The sequence below is a fragment of the Arvicola amphibius genome, chromosome 5 (genome assembly GCF_903992535.2).
Source record: "Arvicola amphibius chromosome 5, mArvAmp1.2, whole genome shotgun sequence".
Classification (NCBI taxonomy): Eukaryota; Metazoa; Chordata; class Mammalia; order Rodentia; family Cricetidae; genus Arvicola; species Arvicola amphibius.
The window spans coordinates 137595500-137618096 of record NC_052051.1 but is presented as its reverse complement, the minus strand read 5'-3'; the positions used below and the strand labels follow the sequence as shown (position 1 = coordinate 137618096).

The 22597-nt window shown below is 41.0% G+C and overlaps 1 protein-coding gene across 1 annotated transcript in view; it reads left to right on the top strand.

Annotated features, from left to right (window-relative positions):
• The window catches only part of Piezo2 (piezo type mechanosensitive ion channel component 2), a 345375-nt gene that overhangs the window by 139696 nt on the left and 183082 nt on the right, over nucleotides 1-22597 (top strand). Inside the window, 1 exon segment of the mRNA XM_042055171.1 lies at nucleotides 1038-1163. Coding sequence (XP_041911105.1) covers nucleotides 1038-1163 — 126 coding nt within the window.

The following is a 22597-nucleotide window of genomic DNA, read 5'->3' as shown; positions in this document are numbered from 1 at the left end:
AAAATAGCTTTGACTGCTAACTAACTTGTATTCTGATTTTGTACTTTGAAATTGCTGATGTAGAGGATGTATGTGTACTGGTTTTTGTAAGATGATCTTGTATCTGAACGCTTTATTGAATTCTCATATTTGTTCTCACAGTTGGTCTCTGGGCTCAGCTTGACGTTCTGTACTGATACTCAGCATCTGGAAAGCAGTCCGTTTGTTCACATGCTATCGGCATGCGATCCTTATCATTGAGATGCAGCAGTTTCTTTCCTCATGGCACTGCCTGCCCCTGTGATGATGGGATTTGGATACCTCACTCATTCTCTTGACAGCCATAGGCTGATGCCTAAATGCTCACCATAAACAGGATGCTTGTGTAATTGTGTAATTATTCAACATTTAAAGTCAGTTCCCTGCATTCTTAATTTTCTTTGAAGTCATTAATGCTATTTTTTGCGTTGGGGCCTTATAAAATGTCTCTTTTGTGGTATCAAGAAGTATGAATCCATTAGTATGTGAATTTCACATGGGTTTCTTATATTAAACCTATCTGCTCTGTACTTTGATAAATATGCCAAGCTATATTTTATTCTATTTCACTGGTTAACATATTTTATAATTTATGTCTATGCTTACAAGTGAAATTGATCTACAGTTTTCTTCCTTATCTGTATTTATTTTTGAAATTGAAGTTATCATAACTTTGTAGCATGTCTTAGGTTACTTTCTCCTTATTTTTAATTTCTTAAACTTCTTTTATTAGGAGAATGCTATGGGTCTATTCTATGCTGGCAATGTTTTTCTATACAGTTTTCTGATCTAGCACTTGTTTCTATTCCATGGTAACAAACAGGAAATCAAGAATTTCTTTATACTTAATTTTAATATGTAAAGACAGTTACATAATATTGGAAAGGACATGAGATGTTCTTTGTCTGTAGGTTTATAATTAAGATAACAATTACATTGCTTCACTTTTGAGCCAGGCTTGGGGCTTTCATATGGTTGTCATGCAAGCTCTCCCTCACACTCCCATGCTTCCTTCCCAGGACACACAGGGCGGTTGCTCCAGTCCCTGTGCATCACCAGCCTCTCCTTCCTGCTGCTGCACATCATTTTCCACATCACACTGGCCAGCCTGGAAGCTCAGCATCGCCTCGCCCCTGCTTACAACTGTGAGTACCAGCCTTGTGCTTCCCCTCAGTGTGCGTGCAATGGAGCTTGCTATCATCACACCCAAAGGAATCTGTGACATGGTTGCACTGTGGAATTCATTGTAATTTTGGTCATCCGCTACTCTAGTGTAGAATAATATAGGTGAGTGTGCACGTATGAATGTCTATATATAGGATTTGCCTTGGAAATTGAGGTCTCCAATTTAGATATCTGCATCATATATGATTGTAAAACATAGTCATTGGTCTTATTCTAAAATTGGGATTTGCATAAATCTCTCAAAACTCAACCGTAGGACAGGAATGTCCAATCTGTGATGAGAGTACAGAAACTTAATGATATTACATGATTTAATTGTGACAAACACAGTATAGCATTTGTTATGTCTATGGGAAATGGCATAATGCATATCATTTATTTTCAAACTGGTTTTTTTTTCACGTGATATTTATGAGGAAGCAAATGTCTCACTCAGAGTGTAAACTTATGATATGAGAAAGTCAATATATTTACTACTTTGTTCGACTGTTCTCATCCCAAAGTAAATCATACTTCAGTTTCAGTAGAATTTGTGTTTGTCTCTTGAAAAAATAAACATTTCAAGTAGATGGAATCCAATTCGTGTGTTTTCAGTAAAAACTAAAGAGATTCTGAGATATTTGAAATAGACTCTAATAACAGTTTTGACTTGTCAGTTTTTCTTTGAGAAACCCATTTGTGGTTTTGAAATTTCCTGAACTTTCATGAACGCAAGTATAAGGAAAAGAAAGTAAACACTCCCTCCCTGTAAAATAAAAAGATCAGAATTCTTCATGTACCTGAGGGCATTAAGTTAAATACAGTGTAGGATTCTGTGATGGTGTTTACAGTCATAAATTATTCATTAGCCGTCTTCCTGAAACTTTGAGACAGTTGCAGAGCTAAAGATTTATTAGGTTCAAAATTTCTTTAATAGCAATTCCTGCCCAAATTGTATTTCTATTTGAAATCTCTATTTTAAGATATGGCTGTTTGTCTTTAAACTAATATGTATGTACCATAAATCTACCCAAATAATCTAAATATATAACTCAGAGGGATTGTTTTAACATATTCAAAAATGCAGGCAATTATTCAGAATGCTAGTTAAAAACATAGTCTTTATTCCTAAAGGCATCGCATACCTATGGAGGGGTATCCTCCAGTGTCCTTTTGCAAATAGTATCATGTTGTTGAGGGACACAGAAGACCCACCAGGTGCATCAGCTTAGAGGAAACTCACTGTCATTTTTGGAGCCTGGGAGTTTCTGTATTTACCTGCGATGAGGCTGTCCCATAGTTCTACATAGATACAAAATGCAACATGAAATTACAACACAACTCTCTCTTCTCTGTATTTATGAATGTGTTTATTTTGTATATGTTCTCTCATGAAGTAGAGGTAGACAACTTATACACATACACACACATATATACATAATACATACATACATACATACATACATACATGCACACATATGTTTGTTCTGGCTTTGGTTCTTCTTTCCTAGGCAAGGATACATCAAGTGAGACTGTAATGACATTGATCAATGCCCCTATTCCCCAGTGCTTGGGAGAACAGACCTCCTTGCTGTTGTGAGAACCAGCATCTTTTCTCTCATCTTTCTATGTTCATTGCCCACCCATTCTTGGGGCTTATAGGTGACTCTTACATCACTTTCTCAATATTCAGCTTTCTCAATATTCCCATGTCTCTTCTAGAGGTGTCTGCTATTAGTGTGTAAGCCACACTGCAGAATAACCTGCCCATGAATCTAATGAGACCCTCCCTTCCCTTTCTTCCATGTTCCCAGATGGGACTCTCCTTGGCATGAATCAACAAATGGAAGTCATATAGCAAACTTCAATTTCAAAGAACTGAATTCCAACTTGAAGCTTATTTGGATCCCCATCAACTTTCCATTTTGAAGTTCTAGTGGGGTTTTTTTTTTTTTTTTTTTTGATGAAGTAACCAATAGGAAGGGACTAGGTTAAAGATGGAGTTTTCAAAAACTCGAGTTATTTCCTTCCAGTCTTACGTACCTTGAAGGTGAATTTATAGACATCATAAATTTCTTCTGAAAAACCTTGCTGCTTCCTGGGCCAGTGCTGGCTCATCAGGTGCTGCAGGTTTGTGTTGGTTCGGTTTCCTGTGCAGCATTAACATGAATGCATTCTTGAAACGGGATAAAAGAGGAACATAGACTTCAGGGCTTTGCAGCTCGTTTAGTGTCCAGGGTCAGCACAGATGAGGTGAAAGGCTAGAGAATGTCTCACAGTCAGATTACAGAAACTCCTGAAAACGGTGTGAGGCTGTGAGATGAGGACACTGGCCTTTCATTTAGAGTCGAGTTGGCTTTCCATCCCGACGTGATTTTCGCCTAGCAGATGGAGTGATGGCTTTACCATCAGCGCTGCAAGCACAAAGTCCTTGATTGAAACATCCAAATTTTAAACGAAAAGACAAACACCCTCTTGGTCAGCAGTGCTACACACCACAAGCTCTTTCCATGTCTTTAAAACATTAGTAAATGAGGAAAAAATGTCTCCAACGAGTGGTGTTCAAATCTCAGACCACCAGGTGCTCACTTGTGGATTTTAATTCTGTTTCTTAAGGGCTTGTTTCTCTACTTTAAACTCATACCCTCACCCCATTATGGTAAAAGCTCCCTGCTTCTCTTATGAATCCAAGACACGTGTTTGGGGGACAACAGTAGCATTTATAAATATTGAACCCTTGAAAGCCCTGCTCCCCTTGAGTCCTGTGAATATTAACTGGAAGCAGTGAAGAGTTTTGTTATTTTTTTCAACCACCACTATTTAGATTTTTACTGGTTGGCAGATTTCTTAAAGGTGCCATTGTGCATAGCCGAAATATAATATATTCTCTCTCTCTCTCTCTCTCTCTCTCTCTCTCTCTCTCTCTCTCTCTCTCTCTCTCCCTCCCTCCCTCCCTCCCTTTCATTCACTCACCCACTCACTCACTCACTAACCCCCTCCTTCCCCCATCCCAAACAGTGCTCCAGTAGGTAAGTGAGGAATCAGTGGAGCAGGGGAGACATCTGTAAATTTCCCCCCAAAGTGTTGTACCACTAACTAAAATATTTTCATTCTATCAGAACCATGCTACTTAAATAAATGTGAGCCTGGTTTCGATGATGTCACTGCCGGTTACACAGAAGTCCTGTGTCTGACTCTGTGGTAGATATGTAGCCATGTCAGTGAAATTTCCAAGCCAGACCAGTCTGGATCCCTGTGCTGTACAAAAGCAAAGGCATGCTCTTGTTTGAAAGAAACATTCTAGGTTCAAAACGATGCAAGAGAGATTATCATCATTATATGATAATAACTACATATGGAAGCTTACATCACGGGGCATCTACTAGCCAAAGACACTAGAGATCATGTTTTTTTTTCATTCCAGGACTACATTTTTTTTGTCTCACTGCTGAGAGGATTTGCTCTTCTTCAGGGAGGGCATTCCATGGGTCTGTGTCATTATTTAACCAGGACTTTAAGACTAGCAGGGCTGTATGTCTGAACAGCTGTGGTCTTTGAAGGCATCCAAAGCAGTTGAGGCAGTGGGTGAGAGCTTGCATTCCTGGCTCCCCCTAGCCAGGAACACTATCGAATCATTTCATGCACAGGGCAGCAGGTCTGGTTAGCTGGCCAGGTCCTATTACCTTCTCCTGGGCATCCTTTTCTTGTGTAAATACAAAGCTAAATTGCAGCAGGTACTGTAATGACAAAGACATAGGCTCTGCGAAGACAGGAGAGCTATGGGAAGTCACTACACATCTGAGCTGCACACCCTGCCCTGGCATCCACTAACCCCACACATAACAAAACTCAGTTGCACACCTAGACATAGCACTCCCTCACATATATATCACATAGCTGTACACTCAGATCTAGCACCTACTTCCTTACACACACATACATATCACACAACTGAGTTGCACACCCAGGCCAGTACCTACACACACACACACACACACACACACACACCACACATCACACCTGAGTTGCACACCCAGGTCTGCACCTACTCCCTAACACAGACACACGCACCATACCTCTGAGTTGCACACCCAGGCCAGGCCAGCACCACTTAACACACATACACAGACACACACAGACACACACACATACCACTCCTCTGAGTTGCACACCTAGGCCAGCACTTATTCCCCACCCCTATGCTGAGGTTTGAAACCAAGGCCTAATAATAAAATTAGAAAAGGATGAACCTCATATGACAATACACAATTCTCTATAAAGATCCTTGCCTCTGTTTCATGTCAGTTCTGCTGAACCCCAAGGTTTTGCCTCCTCTGTGCTGTATGACTGGAATGAAGATTGAAGAAGGATGCATAAAAGAAATCCCACACTAGCTCAGAACTGAGAATAATAGATAGTTATTTATTTAGGGGTAGACTCACAAATCAGAATACTCTGCTGGAACAGAGAGCAGAAACTGAATATCGCAGGCAGAAAAGAGGCCAGATGCAAGCTTTACTTTGGCATAAATAAGAGGCCACGCCCCAGTGGGCGGGTAACTACTGACTGTAGGATTTCCCTTAGCACCTCCCCCTTTGTTTAAATAAAGAGAGTTCTAAGCCTAATACAAAATCATATACAATAAGAACAAATATACTTAATAATTATCCTCTCCTAACTAGTTTAAGTCTTGTATAATAACTTGGCCAAGTCGTGAGAGGAAAGTAACTACAACTATCTAGTCTTCAACCCCATCGAAGATCCAAGAAGGGAAATAATATTACTTGAGTAAGCAGGAAGTGCAATCAAGCAACTTCCAAAATGTGCAACAAATGACAGAGACAACTGGCTATCTGGGCAATAACCCAAAATCTCATTTGCAACATTGAAGCAACCAACTTTGGCTAAGGCCTAGAGTAACTGATAGACTATTTTCAGAGGTCTTTTCAAAACTGTCTTACCGTGTTTTGGCAAGATTTGACAGTCCTGCTTATCCATTTCTGGATACCATGTGGTTAAGGCCTGTGCAGTTCCTTGCCCAAAGGCCAGTTTTGCCAAGAAGAAAACAAGTGTCTTCGGTACCAGTGGGATGACTCTGGTTAAAAGGGTTGTCACAAATGAATACCTTGGCTGGACAGTGGTGGAGCACGCCTTTAATCCCAGTACTTGGGAGGCAGAAGCAGGTGGATCTCTGAGCTCAAGGCCAACCTGGTCTACTGAGTGAGTTTCAGGACAGTCAAAGGCTACACAGAGAAACTCTGTCTCAAAAAATAAAATGAAATAAAATAAAAAAGAATGTATACCTTGGAAGGCATCTATGCTAACCACTAGCAGAGGGTGATCAGCACAGAGGCTTGATAGCTATTAGGAAATGGAGTGTCGTTTTCTCTAAGGTGTAGCCCCTGATAAGTCAACCAAGCTGCAGGTGAAAGTCCCATGTCCAAGAGTACTTTGGCAGCACAAATTGGTCTTGATGAGAAGAAAATCATAAAGGGAAAAATGGTTGGAAAGGGTGATGGAGCTAGGAGGTGTTGGGGGAGAAACGGTGAATATGACCAAATCACATTATATGAAATTCACAAAGAACTAATAATACATAAAAATGTTAATGAATTTACTGGAGCTTATGATGCATTCATACAGACACATACATACATTCCTTCTCTCAAAAAATGTGTATCTTTAGTAACCCCGTGTTCCCACTTCATGAGATGGAACAGTGCTTGTGTGACCTAGACCCTGAGATTACCTAGGTCATGAACCAAGGGGGAAACCTACTACTGTTGTTCTGCTAAGGTGTAGAGCAGGCTCAAACCAGAAAAAATCCCAGCACTGCAAAGAGAAAGTGGACACAAAGTCCCATCCCTAACCAGAAGTTATTTGCAGTTAATACCTGCTTGGAAGGCGAAAATCAGGTTTCTCCAGTGGGGTGCCTCTGGATGTAGCAACCACATTCCAAGGAGGGCTTCAAGCCATGGGTAGTTGCTAACACAAAACAGACTCCCGTGTGTGTGTGTGTGTGTGTGTGTGTGTGTGTGCGCGCGCGTATATATGTGTGTGTACTTTTTGTTTTGTTTTGATTATTTTTGTCTTACTAATTTTCTTTTTTTAAGTTTTATTTTGATTTTCATTTGTTGTTGTTTTCTGGCTTTGTTTTGTTTTCGAGAGACAGGAATGTGAAGTTATGAGGGTAGGAGGTGGAGAGGACCTGAGAGGAACTGGGCAAGAGGAAAGAATGTGATCAAAATCTGCTATGTGGTAAACTTATAATAGAAAGAAAAAAATAACTCAATTTAAACACATTCCAAATGCTATAATCCCCACACTATAATTTCAAAATAATAATAATGATAACAAATTTATAGGAGGTTTTGATACACACACACTTGCCTACACCCCACAAAGAATGTGTATCTTTTGTAACCCTCTGCCTTCCTTCCAGAACTTTCTATTCTTCTCCAATGATGGATATCTGGAACCCTCACTCTACCTGCTCTGAGACCATTATCCTGAGTGCTGTATGGATGTCAGCATCCTTTTTATTCTTGACATTTATTATTATTATTATTATTATTATTATTACAACTTTTTACCTCCTCTCCTCTTCCCATTTCCCTCCCTCTTCCCTCTTTCCCCTCCCCCTCCCTCTCCAGTCCAAAGAGCAGTCAGGGTTCCCTGCCCTGTGGGAAGTCCAATGTCCTCCCTCCTCCATCCAGGTCTAGGAAGGTGAGCATCCAAACAGACTAGGTTCCCACAAAGCCAGTACATGCAGTAGAGTCAAAACCCGGTGAATCCTTCATTCTCTCATCTGCCTCAAAGCTTCCCACTAAGACCATGTCTTCATCTCATAGGAACACACAATAAGCAGATTGCTCAGGATTTACTCCTTTTTCTATATTCGAAAATTCTAGGAAAAGAAGCAAAGAATGGAAGTGTTGGGAAGAAAAGGAGCCAGCATCTCTGTGTCAAATCAGCTAGCACTGTATCTCTTATATTATCTAATTTATTCCTTTGTATGTGTCTTAAAGAGATTAAATTAAATGATAAAGGTAGTAGAATGTTGCTACCCTATCAGTGATGAAGAAAGTAGGGCCCAGGGATGAGAATGTGTGATGATGGTCCACTCCCATCAGGAGGAGAGCCAGAATTCTAATTCAGGCCTCTGGCTTCCAGGGTGCGTGTTCTCATATGCCCTGAAGCTTGGCTTCCTGGGGAAAATTATATGGAGTATTTGGGTTTGGGTTATTTATATCTTGGAGAGCAAGATTAGAATGCAAAGAAAAAATGATGGAGGTTATGCTGTGTGAGGAGACAGGTAAGCTTTTGCAGTAGTAATACTAGTTAGAAATGTTGATGGTCACGCGACTGGCTGTGCTTTACTTGGTTATTGAGATTATCATTGCTCCCTCAGAGTTCCAGAGACATTCTTGTCTGCAGTCGGATGAGATGAACCATGTTTGCATCCCTCTTTGTCCATACTCTTCATGATGCCTTCTCTCTAGTGTGTCTGGCCATAGCCCTGGATCATGGTGCCTATAGCCAGGATCCTGTAGGATCCTGCAGTCTGTGCTTGGCTTGGATCCATAGGTTTGAAGCCTGAGAAAATCAGAAAAGCTTATTCCAGAACTGTAAAACAATCGGCCAACAAGAATGAGCTAGGACCTCTTGCGAGAATTCTCTTGAAACATGAGCCCCCTGAGTCCCTGGATTGTGAGACTGTTTCCAAAATATACATAGCATCATTGTTCCATTACCCAGAAGTCACTGGGATGTTTGAGACAGCTATAGTATCAGATCATTCTAAAGTTCTTCGCTGTCTGCTTGCTGCTCAGCCTAGCCAATGTTCTCTGTGGCTGACGGTGTCTTGCCAAGTGAAATAGTTGGGGCCTGACTGATGCCACTACAGAGGACTGTAGCTTCATTTTTTCTTATAACTCTTATGGTTCAGATTTGATAGGTACCCCACAGACTCATGATTCAGAACAGACTTTAGGCAAATGATTGGATCCTGTGGTATCCAATTGACCGATCAATTGGTCAATCTCTGGGTGGATTCACAACCCAGTGGTACCACTGGGAAGTGGGTAGAGGTATGGCCTCATTGGTGGAATGTGCTCAGGGCTTGCTCTGGAAATATGTGTCTTGTCCCCTCTCCCCTTGCTTTTATTTCTCTCTGCTTTTGGCTCCTGTGAGATAAGAAACTTTCTCCTGCCTTGCCTGGCTAGCATGGTGCTCTGCCTCACCATGACCCAGAAGCAAGGGAGCCATCTTACCATGGACCAAAGCCACTGAAACCAAAAGCAGAGTCAACCATCATTCCTTTGCGGTGACAGCAACACTATGACAGTGTTGCAACCTGTCTCACGCATTTAAAAAAACCTACTGTGCGTTAAATCATTCCCACAGTTTCTTAAAAATGGAGTCATCATGTTTACTTCCTGATAGAACCTCTAAGTCTCTGAAGGCAGAGATGTCCTAACTGGGATTTGGGTTTGGGTTCTGCTTCGACACAAGATTGCTTTCCTTGAATGTCATTATCCCTGAAGTAAGGTGACATTGAAGAGTTCCAACACAGATTGATGCTCCAGCAGGCCTTGTTTCCTTTGCTCTTACTTGGTCTCATGTTTCCTCATAACCTGCTCTCCCAACCCCTCCCCGCTCTCTCTGCATATGTGTGTGAGCATCACTTATGCACGTGTTTGTAAAACATCTTTTTAGTGCTAAACTTTGCTCTAAATCAACATGCCCAACACTGCCCATTGCTCACTGTATTCCAGATGTATTTTATCCGTATCTCAGCTTTCTGGTCTGGTCTTACAGCATCTCTGCTGTTTTCCTTGTGTATAGACAGCTGTTGAGTCGCAGGAGGAGGTTTGAGTTGCCATTAGATATTCTTGCTAAGGACAGACACGGGCGGTGAGAATGGGAGGTCACCAAGAGGGCCCCGCCGCAGCCGCACACAGCTGCATGCCATAGACCAAGTGCTCCTGGAGAACCTGTTTTTCTGCGCACCTCTCCTCTTGTGATTGTCTTTATCCAGGTTCTCCCGGCCAAGTCCGGCGTGCTCCAGATTTCAGTTCCGTCCCTCCACACCCATCTGTGTTTTGTTCCTATGTCTGCCCTTCGTGTCATGGTGCTGTTCCTTCTCCAGGACACTTCACCAATCCGCCAGGCAGCTAAGCACAGATGCCTCTGGGGGTACCAGTCACCATCCCTGCCCTGTCTGAGCAGCGACAGCCTGTTCTCTCACTAGGACGCTATTGAATGGAGGCCCCAAACTTTCAATCTTTATTCAGTTACTATAGTAGCTGGCACTCAGTGTTACACCAATCGTTGCACAAGGGTGAATCAACAAATTGAAATCAACCCAAAAGGAAACGAACCCCTTAAAAGATGAGCTTTAGTGACTCTCCTAAAACACTGAATAATAGTGCTGGCATTGAACCTGTGACCTTGTGCACATGAGGGCAGATTTTTATCCCCAAGTCTCCTTTTAGTTTTGAGACGGTTTTACTGTGGTGCTTAGGCCAGGCCTCCTCCCTCGACCTCCCAAGGATTTGGGATTTGCCAGGTCTGGATCCCATGCTTCATTTGGTGACTGGTTTTAGTGATAGTCTTACCACCCAGGCTTAACCCCAAGCTATGGGTGAGAGCAGTTGCCGCAGACCAAGCCCTGTCCTCAGGCACTCTGCTCTCACTGCTGGCCTCTGCTGCTCCCATAATTCCATTTCTCCCCTTTTGCAGGTCAGAAGGAAATAGGGGTTTAGCATATCTTATTTTTCTTAAAAGTATTTATCAGATTAAGTTACTTGGTATTTATTTATTTGCATAAAGGAAGTTTGGTTGTCACTTTGGGCAAAACAAGAAGAGGAAGATTGTCCTGGAGGAAGGCAAACTTCAGCAAGGGGGTTCCTAGGTTCAGGGAGGTGGGGATGCTCCCAATACGTGGATATCGTCTCCTGTACTCATTGGCTTCCACATCAAGCCCACCAGTTCTTGTCAGATAAGCCACAGGGCTTGAAGCCTAAAGTGATTCGGGATTGATTTTGTTTGCTTAAATAACAATCTCCCTGACCTCGGTTTCGTGAGTCAGCATTTCTAGTGTAAATTATTTACAATAAAAGCACTAAGGCGGGTCTGTGTGGTATGGAAGTAAACTCAAACTCAAATTATAGACAGAGGGCACAAAAACCATAGCTGTGTGTTTTCCAATTTACCGTACAGCTGAAGGGCATTCCAAGGGCATAATGGAAGCCATAAGATTGTACTGAGTGTGGTCATGATGTTCCAGAAAATGCTCACAAGTTGAATTGTTCTCAGACTTACAGACTATTGTATGTAGCAGAGCTTAGATCTACGGGTCCTCAATGAGACCACTCTTCCCCAAGCAGGCGTTTGGCAATTTAGACAGACAGTTCTTGTTTTTATGTTTTAAGGGTCAGGAAGATTTACTTGTACAATTCACATTCATTTTCAGAGACATTTAATTGTTTCTTGGTTATTCCTGTGCAGAATATGGAAATATATAAGGTTATTCATATTAAAATTTTTACTGTAAAATTGCTACCGGCACATATATAAATGAGACTTCACAGACTGGCTTATCACTGTTTGCGCACACACATGACACTATTGTGCTGTTGCCTCAAACTTCTTTACCTTCTACTGTTCTTCAGTACACTGTTTGCATTTCGAAATGGACACTTTGGGGAGGGGCTTGGTTTTCGAAACTGGTTTATAGATGGAGCTGAGTGCCAGCATTGTGGGCCTGTCTCATCACACCTGCCAGGGAAACCGTTCTCCAAAGGCCCAGGAAACAATTCCCGGGGGTAAGATTTGATGACAGAGCCTGCCGGTCTTCACGTGGTTTCCATCCTCTTCCTCTGAACAGACTGCAGTAAGGAAAAGCACCTGTGATCCAAACCACAAGTGTTCTCGTCGGGATAAAAACACATGGAACTTGCTCTGAGAGACTTGATTGATAACTTTATGTTTGGATACTACATTTCACACATCTCCTAAAAATCATCTATTTATTTACATGTATAAAATGTGTTTTGATCATATCCACCCCCACTTCCCCATTCTAGCTCCCTCAACTTTACCATAACAAATGGTTTTTTAGATGTGACCTTGAATTCAGTTTGTCTGTATTTTATTGTGGGTTTTTTTGGGGCATTTTTGTTTTTGTTTTTTGTCTATACTCATCAGGGTGATTCGTCTGTCATTTTCTGGCTTTGGTATCGGGGTAATACCAGCATCATGAAAGGCATTTGGAGATCTACCTTCCTATTCTTTTTTTTTTTATTGTTGGTAATCTTTCTTTGAAGGTCTGATAAGATTCTACAGTGAACCCATCTGGCCCTGGGCTTTTGAACTTTTTTTTATTACTGTTCCAATCTTGTTTCTGAGTATATATGTGCCTTAGTTAATTTTCTATTGCTAAGATAAAACACCATGACCAAAAGCAACTTGAGGAGGAAAGGGTTATTTCTACTTAAAACATTCAGGACACACTCATCATCACCTGGGGGAGTCAGGGCCGGAGCATCAGTCAGGAAGCTGAGGTGGAAGCTGCTGGAGAGGCCATGGTGTGTGCTGCTTACTGGCTTGCTGCATGCTTGCCTAGCTTTCTTTTGTTTGTTTGTTTTTCAAGGCTGGGTTTCTCTGTAGCTTTGGTGCCTGTTCTGGAACTAGCTTTTGTAGATCAGGCTGGCTTTGAACTCACAGAGATCCACCTGCCTCTGCCTTCCAAGTGCTGGGATTAAAGGTTTGTGCCACTGCCACCCGGCCTAGCTTGCTTTTTTACAGTATTCAGGATCACAAGCACACGCATGGCACCACTCATAGTGAGCTGGACCCTCCCATGTCCATCATTAGTCACGATGATGCACCAAAGACTTGCCCTCAGGGCAATCTGGTTGTGGATATTTTCTCAATTAAACAATTAAAGTTCCCTTTTCCAAAATGGCTATAGCTTATGTCAAGCTGACATGAACTTGTCAGCACAAGGTCTGGTAAAATTATTTAATTCATCATGGGTTAATTTGGGTAGGTCATATGCATATAGAAAGTCATCTTTTTTCAATTTAAATGTAGGAATATTTAAATAGAAGTGTTTATGATTTTGTTTTTGTTTTTGACTTTTTAAAATGGTCTTCATTGGTACCCATTACAATATCTCCTTTTTCCTCTCTCTCTCTCTCTCTCTCTCTCTCTCTCTCTCTCTCTCTCTCTCTGTCTCTCTCTTTCTCTCTTTTAGCTTAGGTCTTCTCTCTTTCTTTTGTTTAATTCAGTTAAATGTTCTTTGTGTTTATCTTTTCAAAGCTTTATTTCTGTTCTGGTCTCAATCATTTCTCCCTGTCTATTGCTTTGAAGTTTGGTTCGTGGTTGTTCATCCACTGCAATAATGAAATCACTAAGTCATTTGAGTTCTCCCAAAATATTTATTTGATCTAAGAAATGACAATGATGAATGTTCCTCATAGAACTTCCTAATTATGTCCTGTAGTGATGTGTATTGTGATTTTCATTAAATTCTAGGGATTCTTTTATTTCCTTCCTAATTTTTCACCTTATAATTATGACAATTTGTTCAGCAGTACTTTGTTTAATCTCTACGAATTTGTGTGCTTTCTCTACTTTCTGTCCCTGGTGATACCTAACGGTGTTCCATTGTGGTCAGAAAGAATACAAGATGTTATTTAAACCTTTCCAGATTCACTGAGGCTTCCTATATGTCCTAATATGTGGTTTATCTTAGAGAAAGCTCCAGGAGCTGCTGAGTAGAGCAGGTGTTTTGTAGTGTTTAGGTGTAATGTGTAGCTGTCTCTTATGTCTATTTGACTATGGTTCCATTTAACTCTGATGTTTCTCTGCTGTTATTTTTTTTTTGGTCTGGATGCTGTTATTATTTTATTGGTGACAGTGGGACACTGAAATATCCCATTGTTGTCGTGTTGGGCTCACATCTAGAACTAATTGCTTTATGAAACAGAGTGTACCTGTGTTTGGCGCATACGTGGTTAGAACTGTCATATCATCTTGAACGTGACATGAACTTCATTTCTTCTGACTAGCTTTAGTTTGAAGTCTATTTTGTTTGATATTAGAGTAGCTACACCAACTTATTTCCTAGTTACATGTGCTTGGAGTATCTTTTCCCATTCATCCTGTGGTATTATCTGTCTTTGAAAGTAAGGTGTGTTTCTCAGAGTTAGCAGAAAAGTTGGATCCTGATTTTTTTAAATCCAGTCTGGATCTGTGTCTTCTTACTGGTGAACTTAAATCATTCATATTCAGAGTCATTATTTTAAAATGTGTGTATTGATTTTTGTAATTTTGTTCATTTTATGGTGTTTTCTTAGACTTATTTTGATTAACTGCTCTGGTATTGTGTATTTTCCCCTGTTTCCTCTTTTGGGTGTTTATCCTTCTCTTCAGTCTGAAGAATTCCTTCCAGTATCCTCCATAGAGTTGACTTCCTGGTAATATATTCCTTTAGTCTGTTTTTGTAATAGAAAGGTTTCGTTTCTCTTTCAGCTTTAGTAGATAGTTTTATTGGGTATAACAGCCTGAGTCTGGCAGCCATGACTTTTCAGAACTTGGAATGCATCTTTCCAAGCCATTGACTTTAACAGTTTCCATGGTGAATTTTGATGGGTCTGCCTTTCCATGTGACTTGGCCCTTTCCTCTTGCACCTTCCAGACACTTTTCTTTCTGTGCCCATCCTACATTGCTTTTGTAACATGAAAAGTTGAGACTCTTCTTGGAAAAGATTCTGATTAAGCTTGTAAAACCCATAGCCAAGTAGCAACTGCAAGTCTTGCAGGAGTCCAAATGCCAATAACAGCACCATGAGCTGGCATCTAGAGGTGAGGACAGTGACCTTCAGTTTTGAGTAAGTCACAGAACCTATGTGTGGCTCAGTACCAAACTGTAAAGCTAATTAACTTTTGTCAAGGTAGTAGTATGCCATTTACTTCTAGACTTAGTTTAATTTCAGTTTATAAGTCTTTTTTATGACTTTCATTTTGAGGTTAATTAAGTCACTGTGAAAATATACCATAGTATATACCATAACTCCTGTTATTTTAGAGGATGTGTTTTGCTGTGTCTATGCACAGCTCTAGGGATTGACCTGATTGACCTCCTTTGAGAGAATAGAGAAAAGAAAAACATATGGGCACATAGAAAAGCTGTTGGATTCTGATGGAGAAGCTTCAGTACCTTGGAAACAGCATGTTTGTTGTTGAAAAATACAGTTGAACAGGGAGGACAGGCTACTGTAGACAGCTGAACAGGAGGCAGGTTTAGCTAGTTTGCCTAGGAACTGTCTCTGCTGGGGAGTAGTCTTCAGGCAGTAAACATTGTAGCAGTATGGGGAAGAGGACTATCTTAGACATTTTCTGCAGTATTATCAACATTCCCTTTAGGACCAGGAGATAAGACTTGTCATTTTCCTGAGCCTACCCTGGGAAAGATTTGCTGTTCCCATGAGTCTGAGGCTTTAGCCCTCGACATGGCCTTGCCCGTGTCAACAACACACAGTCACTCAGGACTCTGCTCCTTCCCTACAGTGTTCGCAGAACCTCAGAGGATGTCTGAAGCCGCAGATGCTACTAAATCTTGTGTATGCTGTTTTTAACCGATATGCACATACTCTTTGTAAAATTTAACTTACAAATTAGACAAAGTAGGGGATCATCAATGATGACTAATGATAAAAAAAAGAGCCATGATCATAATAGTTTGCAGTAGAATTACCAGCATCTTTACTCATGTTCTTTGAGGTTATTATTTAGTAAAATAAAGGTATTTTAAAATGAGCAACGTGATGGCTAAAAGACCAATCTTGTGACAGATGGCAGCTTTGTTATTGGTGGGTGGCTAATAAACTGCATGGACACACTGGTCAAGGAGAGAGTTCTGGTCCCAAAGGCAGAGGAGAATGAGACCATATTGCAGTACTCAGAACACAATATATTTTAAATTCTCTGAATTGTTAATTTTAGGAATTTTCCATTTAACTTTTTCATCTGGCAGTTGAATACAGGTAACTGAAATTATGGACTATAAAGCTGTGATTAAGAGGAGCTGCTGTATTTTTGCTCTCTGTTTTGAGGGAGTAACCAATGCCCTAAAGAAATTCTGATCCTCCTCCCCTTTTTCTTCTTTTTAAAAAAAACACATTTCCAGATGTTATATACCAGATAAATATCTAGACTCTGGCTTTAATATGTATTTAGCAAACATCTAAAAGCAGATGCAGAAATGTTGCTCTTGATCCAAAGGGGAAATGCCGCTGTTTTAAAAATTATCCAATTTATCAAATTAGCCTTTCTTATTTTAATGATATTGCTGTTTAATCTTACCCAGAAAGAAGTTTCTGAGTATGTGTTTAGCCCAGATAAAATTCTAATATTTTAAGACTTTATAAATGGTAGGAGTATATGCATTTTGTGGTTGAATGGCACATTCATGACTTAAAACAAATAACAGTTTTTGGTCAGTGGTGGAATGAAGAAAACCTTTATTGCCAACAAGGACACATAGAGTGACTGTAGGGGCTGAACAGGACTTTAACAAGCGTGACCTTCCATGAAAATAGGGTCATAGGACTAATGTATCTCGAGGATGGAAGTAGAAGTCCCATGAGACACTGAAGTGATGGCTAATGTCTCAGGGTGACTGCCGAGAACTGGTTCATGAAGGCAGAAAGTTCTTTTTTGTAAAAAGAGAAGTAGAACACAGTTGAATAAAGCAAAAGAGATGGCCTCCAGCGCATCGCAGACTCGCTGGAAGTGATGGGAAAATCAGCTGTGAAATGCCGCGACTGTCACCATCGTGAGAGCATTGGCCATGGGACCTAGACTGAAGAGCCAAGCAGGACCCTGTGTGCAGCTCCCAAATAGTATTTTTTCTGCAGTGTACGTATGCTGGGGACTTTCTCCACTCTACCACTGATGGACACTTAGCTTGCTTCCATAGCTTTACTTTTGTGAATTGTGCTGGGAAGAACTTGAGATTAAAGATATTTGTATGCCAGTAGGTGAGGGATTTGGGAGTCATACAGTAGCTGTTAATTGTCCCTCATTCTCCTTCTTGCCCTCTCTCGGAGAAACCTGCATTGTTTTCTGAACAGACTGTACTAGTTTATATTCTGACCAGCAATGTACCAGAATTCTCTTTTCTCCAAACATTTCACCACTCACCTTTTGATAATAGATATTTGATAAGATCTGATGTAATGCTGCTTTTTTTGTTTTAATCTGCATTTCCATGATGACTAGCTGTGTTGAGTTGTTCTTTCTTTCAAATGCTTGCAGATTTAGGTGCAAAACTCCCTCTCCAGCAGCATGTCTGCCTGCATGCCGCCATGCTTCTCTCCAGGATGATAATGGCTAAACCTCTGGACTATAAGCTAGTCCCAATGAAAGGTTTTCCTTTATAAGAGTTGCTATGGTTGCCGGGCGGTGGTGGCAACTTTAATCCCAGCACTCAGGAGGCAGAGGCAGGCTGATCTCTGAGTTCGAGGCCAGCCTGGTCTACAAGAGCTAGTTCCAGGACAGGCTCTAGAAACTACAGGGAAACCCTGTCTCGAAAAAAAAAAAAAAAAAAAAAAAAGAAAAAAAAAAAAAAAAAAGAGTTGCCATGGTCATAGTGTCTCTTCGCAGAAATAGAAGCCATGACTAAGACAATTACTAAGAAAAATAATCTGGAAAAGTAGAAAATTGAAAACCTCAAGGTCAACCCCAGTTAGAACTTCCTATAATGAGGTCATAGGAACACATGTACAAGGGAGCAGGGGTCTTCCTCACAAGGTGCCCCTGTTAGTGCGGACCTCCCCCTCACACAAGGTGCTATTTGCATTTAGTTTGCTCCAAATCCCACCCTCTGTAGAGTCATCTCCACAGAGAGGGAATGTTAAGTAGAGTGAAGGAAAACACTGAATTGGGGTTGCTGTGGGCGCATACCTTCCCCTCCTCAGAGTTCTCAGGTAACACGTAACAGGAGAAGGAGCATCCAGGCAAGACTAAAGGACCTCCATGGAGCTTTTTAAACAGGGGCTGCCAGGCAACAAGGGGGAACAGCTTCAGTGACTTCCTTCTTTCTAGTCCTTTTAACTATCAGAGCTCAGACATGGCTCTTCCCTGGGGGCCCTTTAGTCAGTAGGTTCTAATGCTGCCTGGGGGCTGACTTAGTTCAGCTCTATCCCTAAAACGGTGTTGCTGTTTCCGGCTGTGCATTTAAATTCCCTCTAAATACAGAGAAGGGGTATTTGTTCTCTGCGAACTCTTCAAGTTGTCTCCCGGCCCTCCCTTGCTTCCTCTTTCTTCATCTTGTCATCCTTCCTGTCTCCTCCTCCATGTTCTTTCCTCCTTTCCCCTCTTCTCTTTCTTTAATCCTCTCTTTATAGGATAGTCACTATATTTGAAGCACAGACTACAACATCACAATAATTTTAATGAACTCAGTAAATTTATTAAATCTTATATGTTTGTGCAAACCAAAAGGAGAACCAGATGACCAGAAGACTTGAGAGAAACATGTACGTGTATTCTTATAATCTCATACTAAAATTATTGTGCCCATGTGCATGCATACACAATTGGCTGTTGGTACTTTCCAGCCAAAGTTATTTACTACCGTGTCTTCGTATAGGAGAATACATGACTAGAGAGGTAGCTCAGTGGTTAAGAGCATCGGGCCACTCCTGCAGATGACCGGCTGGGCAGGGTTCCCAGAACTTACATGGTAGCTCACAACCGTCTCCAACTCAAGTTCTAGGGTGTCTGATACTCTCTTCCGACCTCTGCGGACACCAGACACACAGGTGATGCACATACATGCATGTAGGCAAAACACCCATACACATAAAACAAATAAAAATCTTTTTTTTAAAAAAAAGTGAGTATCGTGTGTAAGCTGTAGCTAATTGGTAAAATGTTTCTAAAGAAATTAGTGACTGGGCTGGGGCTATAACTCAGTGGTTAAGAGCACTTAATGTTCTTAAAGAAAACTAAGATTGGATCCCAGCACCCATGTTGGGTGGCTCACAGCTTCCTCTAACTCCAGCTCCAGAGGCTCTAGAACCCTCTTCTGGCCCATGTGGGCATATGAATTTTCATGTACAAACAAATCTGTCAGCACAAACACGCAACACATACACACACACAATTAATAGTAAATTTTTAAAGAAATCTCGATGGCCACAGTGTGGGAACTAATTGGAGGTTTCCTGACTGTTTGCTATGGCTTTGGTGGATGACAGGGGTATCAAAAAAGAAGATTCTGGTCTGGCTTTATCATTTAACCAACCACAAGTTCTCAAGGTCATGATTATTTTTCCCAGACTCTTGTGAAGGTCAAGTTAAATCTTGTGTTTTGAAACAGTTTCAACAAAGTAAGAACTCTTATTGTGTTAAGTGGAAATGGCCACTCGGTGCCGTTGGAAAGTGATCTGTGGTTTAGAAAAATATAGCTTGGGGGCTACAAATGTAGCTTGGGGGGCAAAGCACTTTCTTAGCTTGTGGGAGACCCTGGGTTTGATCCCCAGTACCGCAAACAATAAGAATAATTACAACAGACATCTCCTTTGAGACACAGACCTGAATCCTGTCAACATGTGGGTAATAGATTTTAGTATATACAGGGAACTGCCCCTTTCCCAGTTGAATAAAAGAGCTGAGGACATAAGCAATATGTGCTGGTGACTGGAGATGTCAGCTGAAATGGCAAAGCGCAGTGAGGCAGTCTCTGCCGCTGTCTCTTCCCCTCTGTCCCCGTTTTCCCTCCCATCATTCAAATCTGTGTTTGGTCTGTTTCTATGGCATCTCTTCCTCTGTATTGTAGACCCCTCCAGAGAAGTGTATGCCTCTCTCCTTTGTCTATGCCTTCTACTTCTAGCTGGGGCTTATTATATAGAACACACTTGGCTTTTTCAGGGGCAAAGTGGCAGGTATGTTATCTACTGTTCCGATCTAATTAGCTAGACCACACTAATTCACTACAGAAAAATAAGTATGTATTGTTCTCTAACTCTCTGACTGTAGTTAAACTTAACTGACGTAAGGCGTCTTAAATGAGTGGGCACAACTAGCATCATTAGCAAGCCCTACCAGTGTAAACTGAGTTCAGTCATGGTTTAGTAATTTTTTAAAGTAACATTTATTTCCTTTAACTTTCATAAGATTCAATTAAAGGAAAACATCTCAACTGCTTCAATCTTTCTAATCCAATATGTTTTTTTTTCATGAAACCCTTGGGAATGCGTTCTTCCCCTTCCCTTTCAAGGATTCTGTGGGAAAGCTGCTTGTGTTCACTTATTACATTCATTATCAGTGGCAGTCATTTGGGAGGTTGTAAACCAAAGAATGAGAGAGACATCCAAACCACATCAGCATCAGTGCCCTGAACACATCTTCCTTCCTGTTAGGAAATCTGCAGTAATTTCAGGTCTGGGTTCAGGAAGAAGATCGCCATGCTACAGCAACTCCCCTAGAGTCATGGTCAGGTTCACCATTTTCTGAGATCTTTTTAAATTCTGGATGCAGCAGGACAGTGTGGGGCATGGTTGTTGCTGCCAGTTCCTGTGAGGGAAATGGAGCCCCGTTCTTCTCTACTCGTGGACTAAGGAAACTGGAGCTTTGGGTGCTTAGAGTCCTCCTGTCACCCCTGGGCTACGAAATCTAGTCCTTAGATGGCCGCCAGGAAAAGCATTTAAGAACTAGGCTATTTTCAGTCCAGTCTCTTTTCCTTAAGCATTGTTTGAGCACAGCCAGGGTGGTACTGATGAGGTTGAAGCTTGTTGCACTGCTGCTGTGCAGAGCAGATAGGCAGTAGATTCTCCCTCATAGCCTGCACTGGTGTCCTTAAAACAACTACAGCATTTCAGGTAATGGGGGGAAATGTTTATTTTTCAATTATGAGCCAACTAAAATATTCCAAATTATTGATGACTTCCTTGAATATTTTATCTCAAAATGGATGTAATTACAGCTTTTACTAGCCAATAAGGGACGGTCCCTGTACGAGCACTTAGAGTTTTAATACTGTACCTTTTTTACTGGCTTGTGACCGTATATGATAAAGATCCATTCCCTCTATTTTCTGGAGTAGATAATAGGTAGTTTTCATCAAAGTCACCTTCTTACCAATGGTGACTGCACTGACAGGTTAGGACATCTTCCCATATCTTCCCATGCCTTCCTGTGAGTATGAAGGTGTGCCCAAGTGTGTATCCCTGCAGTGACATGCCACTAATTTACACAGTTGTCTTGTTATTTTGCATATAAGTTATAACAACCACCTAAGTCAACTACTTCTGTAGTGACCTGAACCAGAGAATCCGGTCCTTGTGGATTGTTAGTAGGAGTCACTCTGAAGTTTAAAGAAGGAATCAACCATGGGCTTGTAGCGACTCATAGACCATTCCCCCTTGAGGGTTAATCTGTGTGTGTTTTCTTCACAACACTTGGGAAGGATTTCTGTTCTGTCCCAAATCACTCTCTCACGTTCCTCACCCTCAGTAATGAGCACATGGATTCCGAGCACCCATTCTAATCTATCAGCTTAGAAATAGCCCCAATGCAACAAACTAAGAACCCTTCATTTCAGTAGCAATATTTGGCAAGGATTACATTAAGCCAAGGAAATGCTTTTTTTTGAGAATTCATACCAAATACTTGCAAGAAATGCTAATGTGGTAAAAACTAATTATATATAATGAATAAGATTTGATAACCAAGGAGTTTAGAGTCAAAAAATAAAATAGATCAGTTTTATATGATTGAGTGTAATAATAATATTACCATGTGATTGCATTAATACCCACATATTTCAACTGTAGTTTTCTGACCGCCTAACACATGCTATGACACGTATGTACACACCCACCACTCACACAAACAAATAAGTATTTTTTAAAGATGTAAAGATTGACAATATGCTTGAAAAGTTACCTACATCTTCAAAATCTCAGTGTGCCCTCTGCAGTCTTGAGCATTTGATCTGATCTTTGGTGCTGTTTTCATTAGGGTTTCTATAAGTGTGATAAAACACAATGACCAAAAGCAACTTAGGGAGAAAAGGATTTATTTTACCTTGTAATTCATAAGTACATAACTAAAACTAGCCAGGGAAGAAATCTGGAGGCAAGAGCTAATACAGAGGACATGAAGGGTTGATGATGACTTGCTATGATGAGAACCACCTGCCCAAGGGCAGCCCTGTCCACAGTAAGCTGGGTCTTTCACCAATTGAAGAAGAAGAAGGAGAAAGAGGAGGAGGATGGGGGAGAAGGAGGAAGAGAAAGAGGAAGGAAAAGAGGAAGAGGAAGAGGAGGATGAGAAGGAAGAAGAAGAAAAAGAAGAAGAAGAAGAAGAAGAAGAAGAAGAAGAAGAAGAAGAAGAA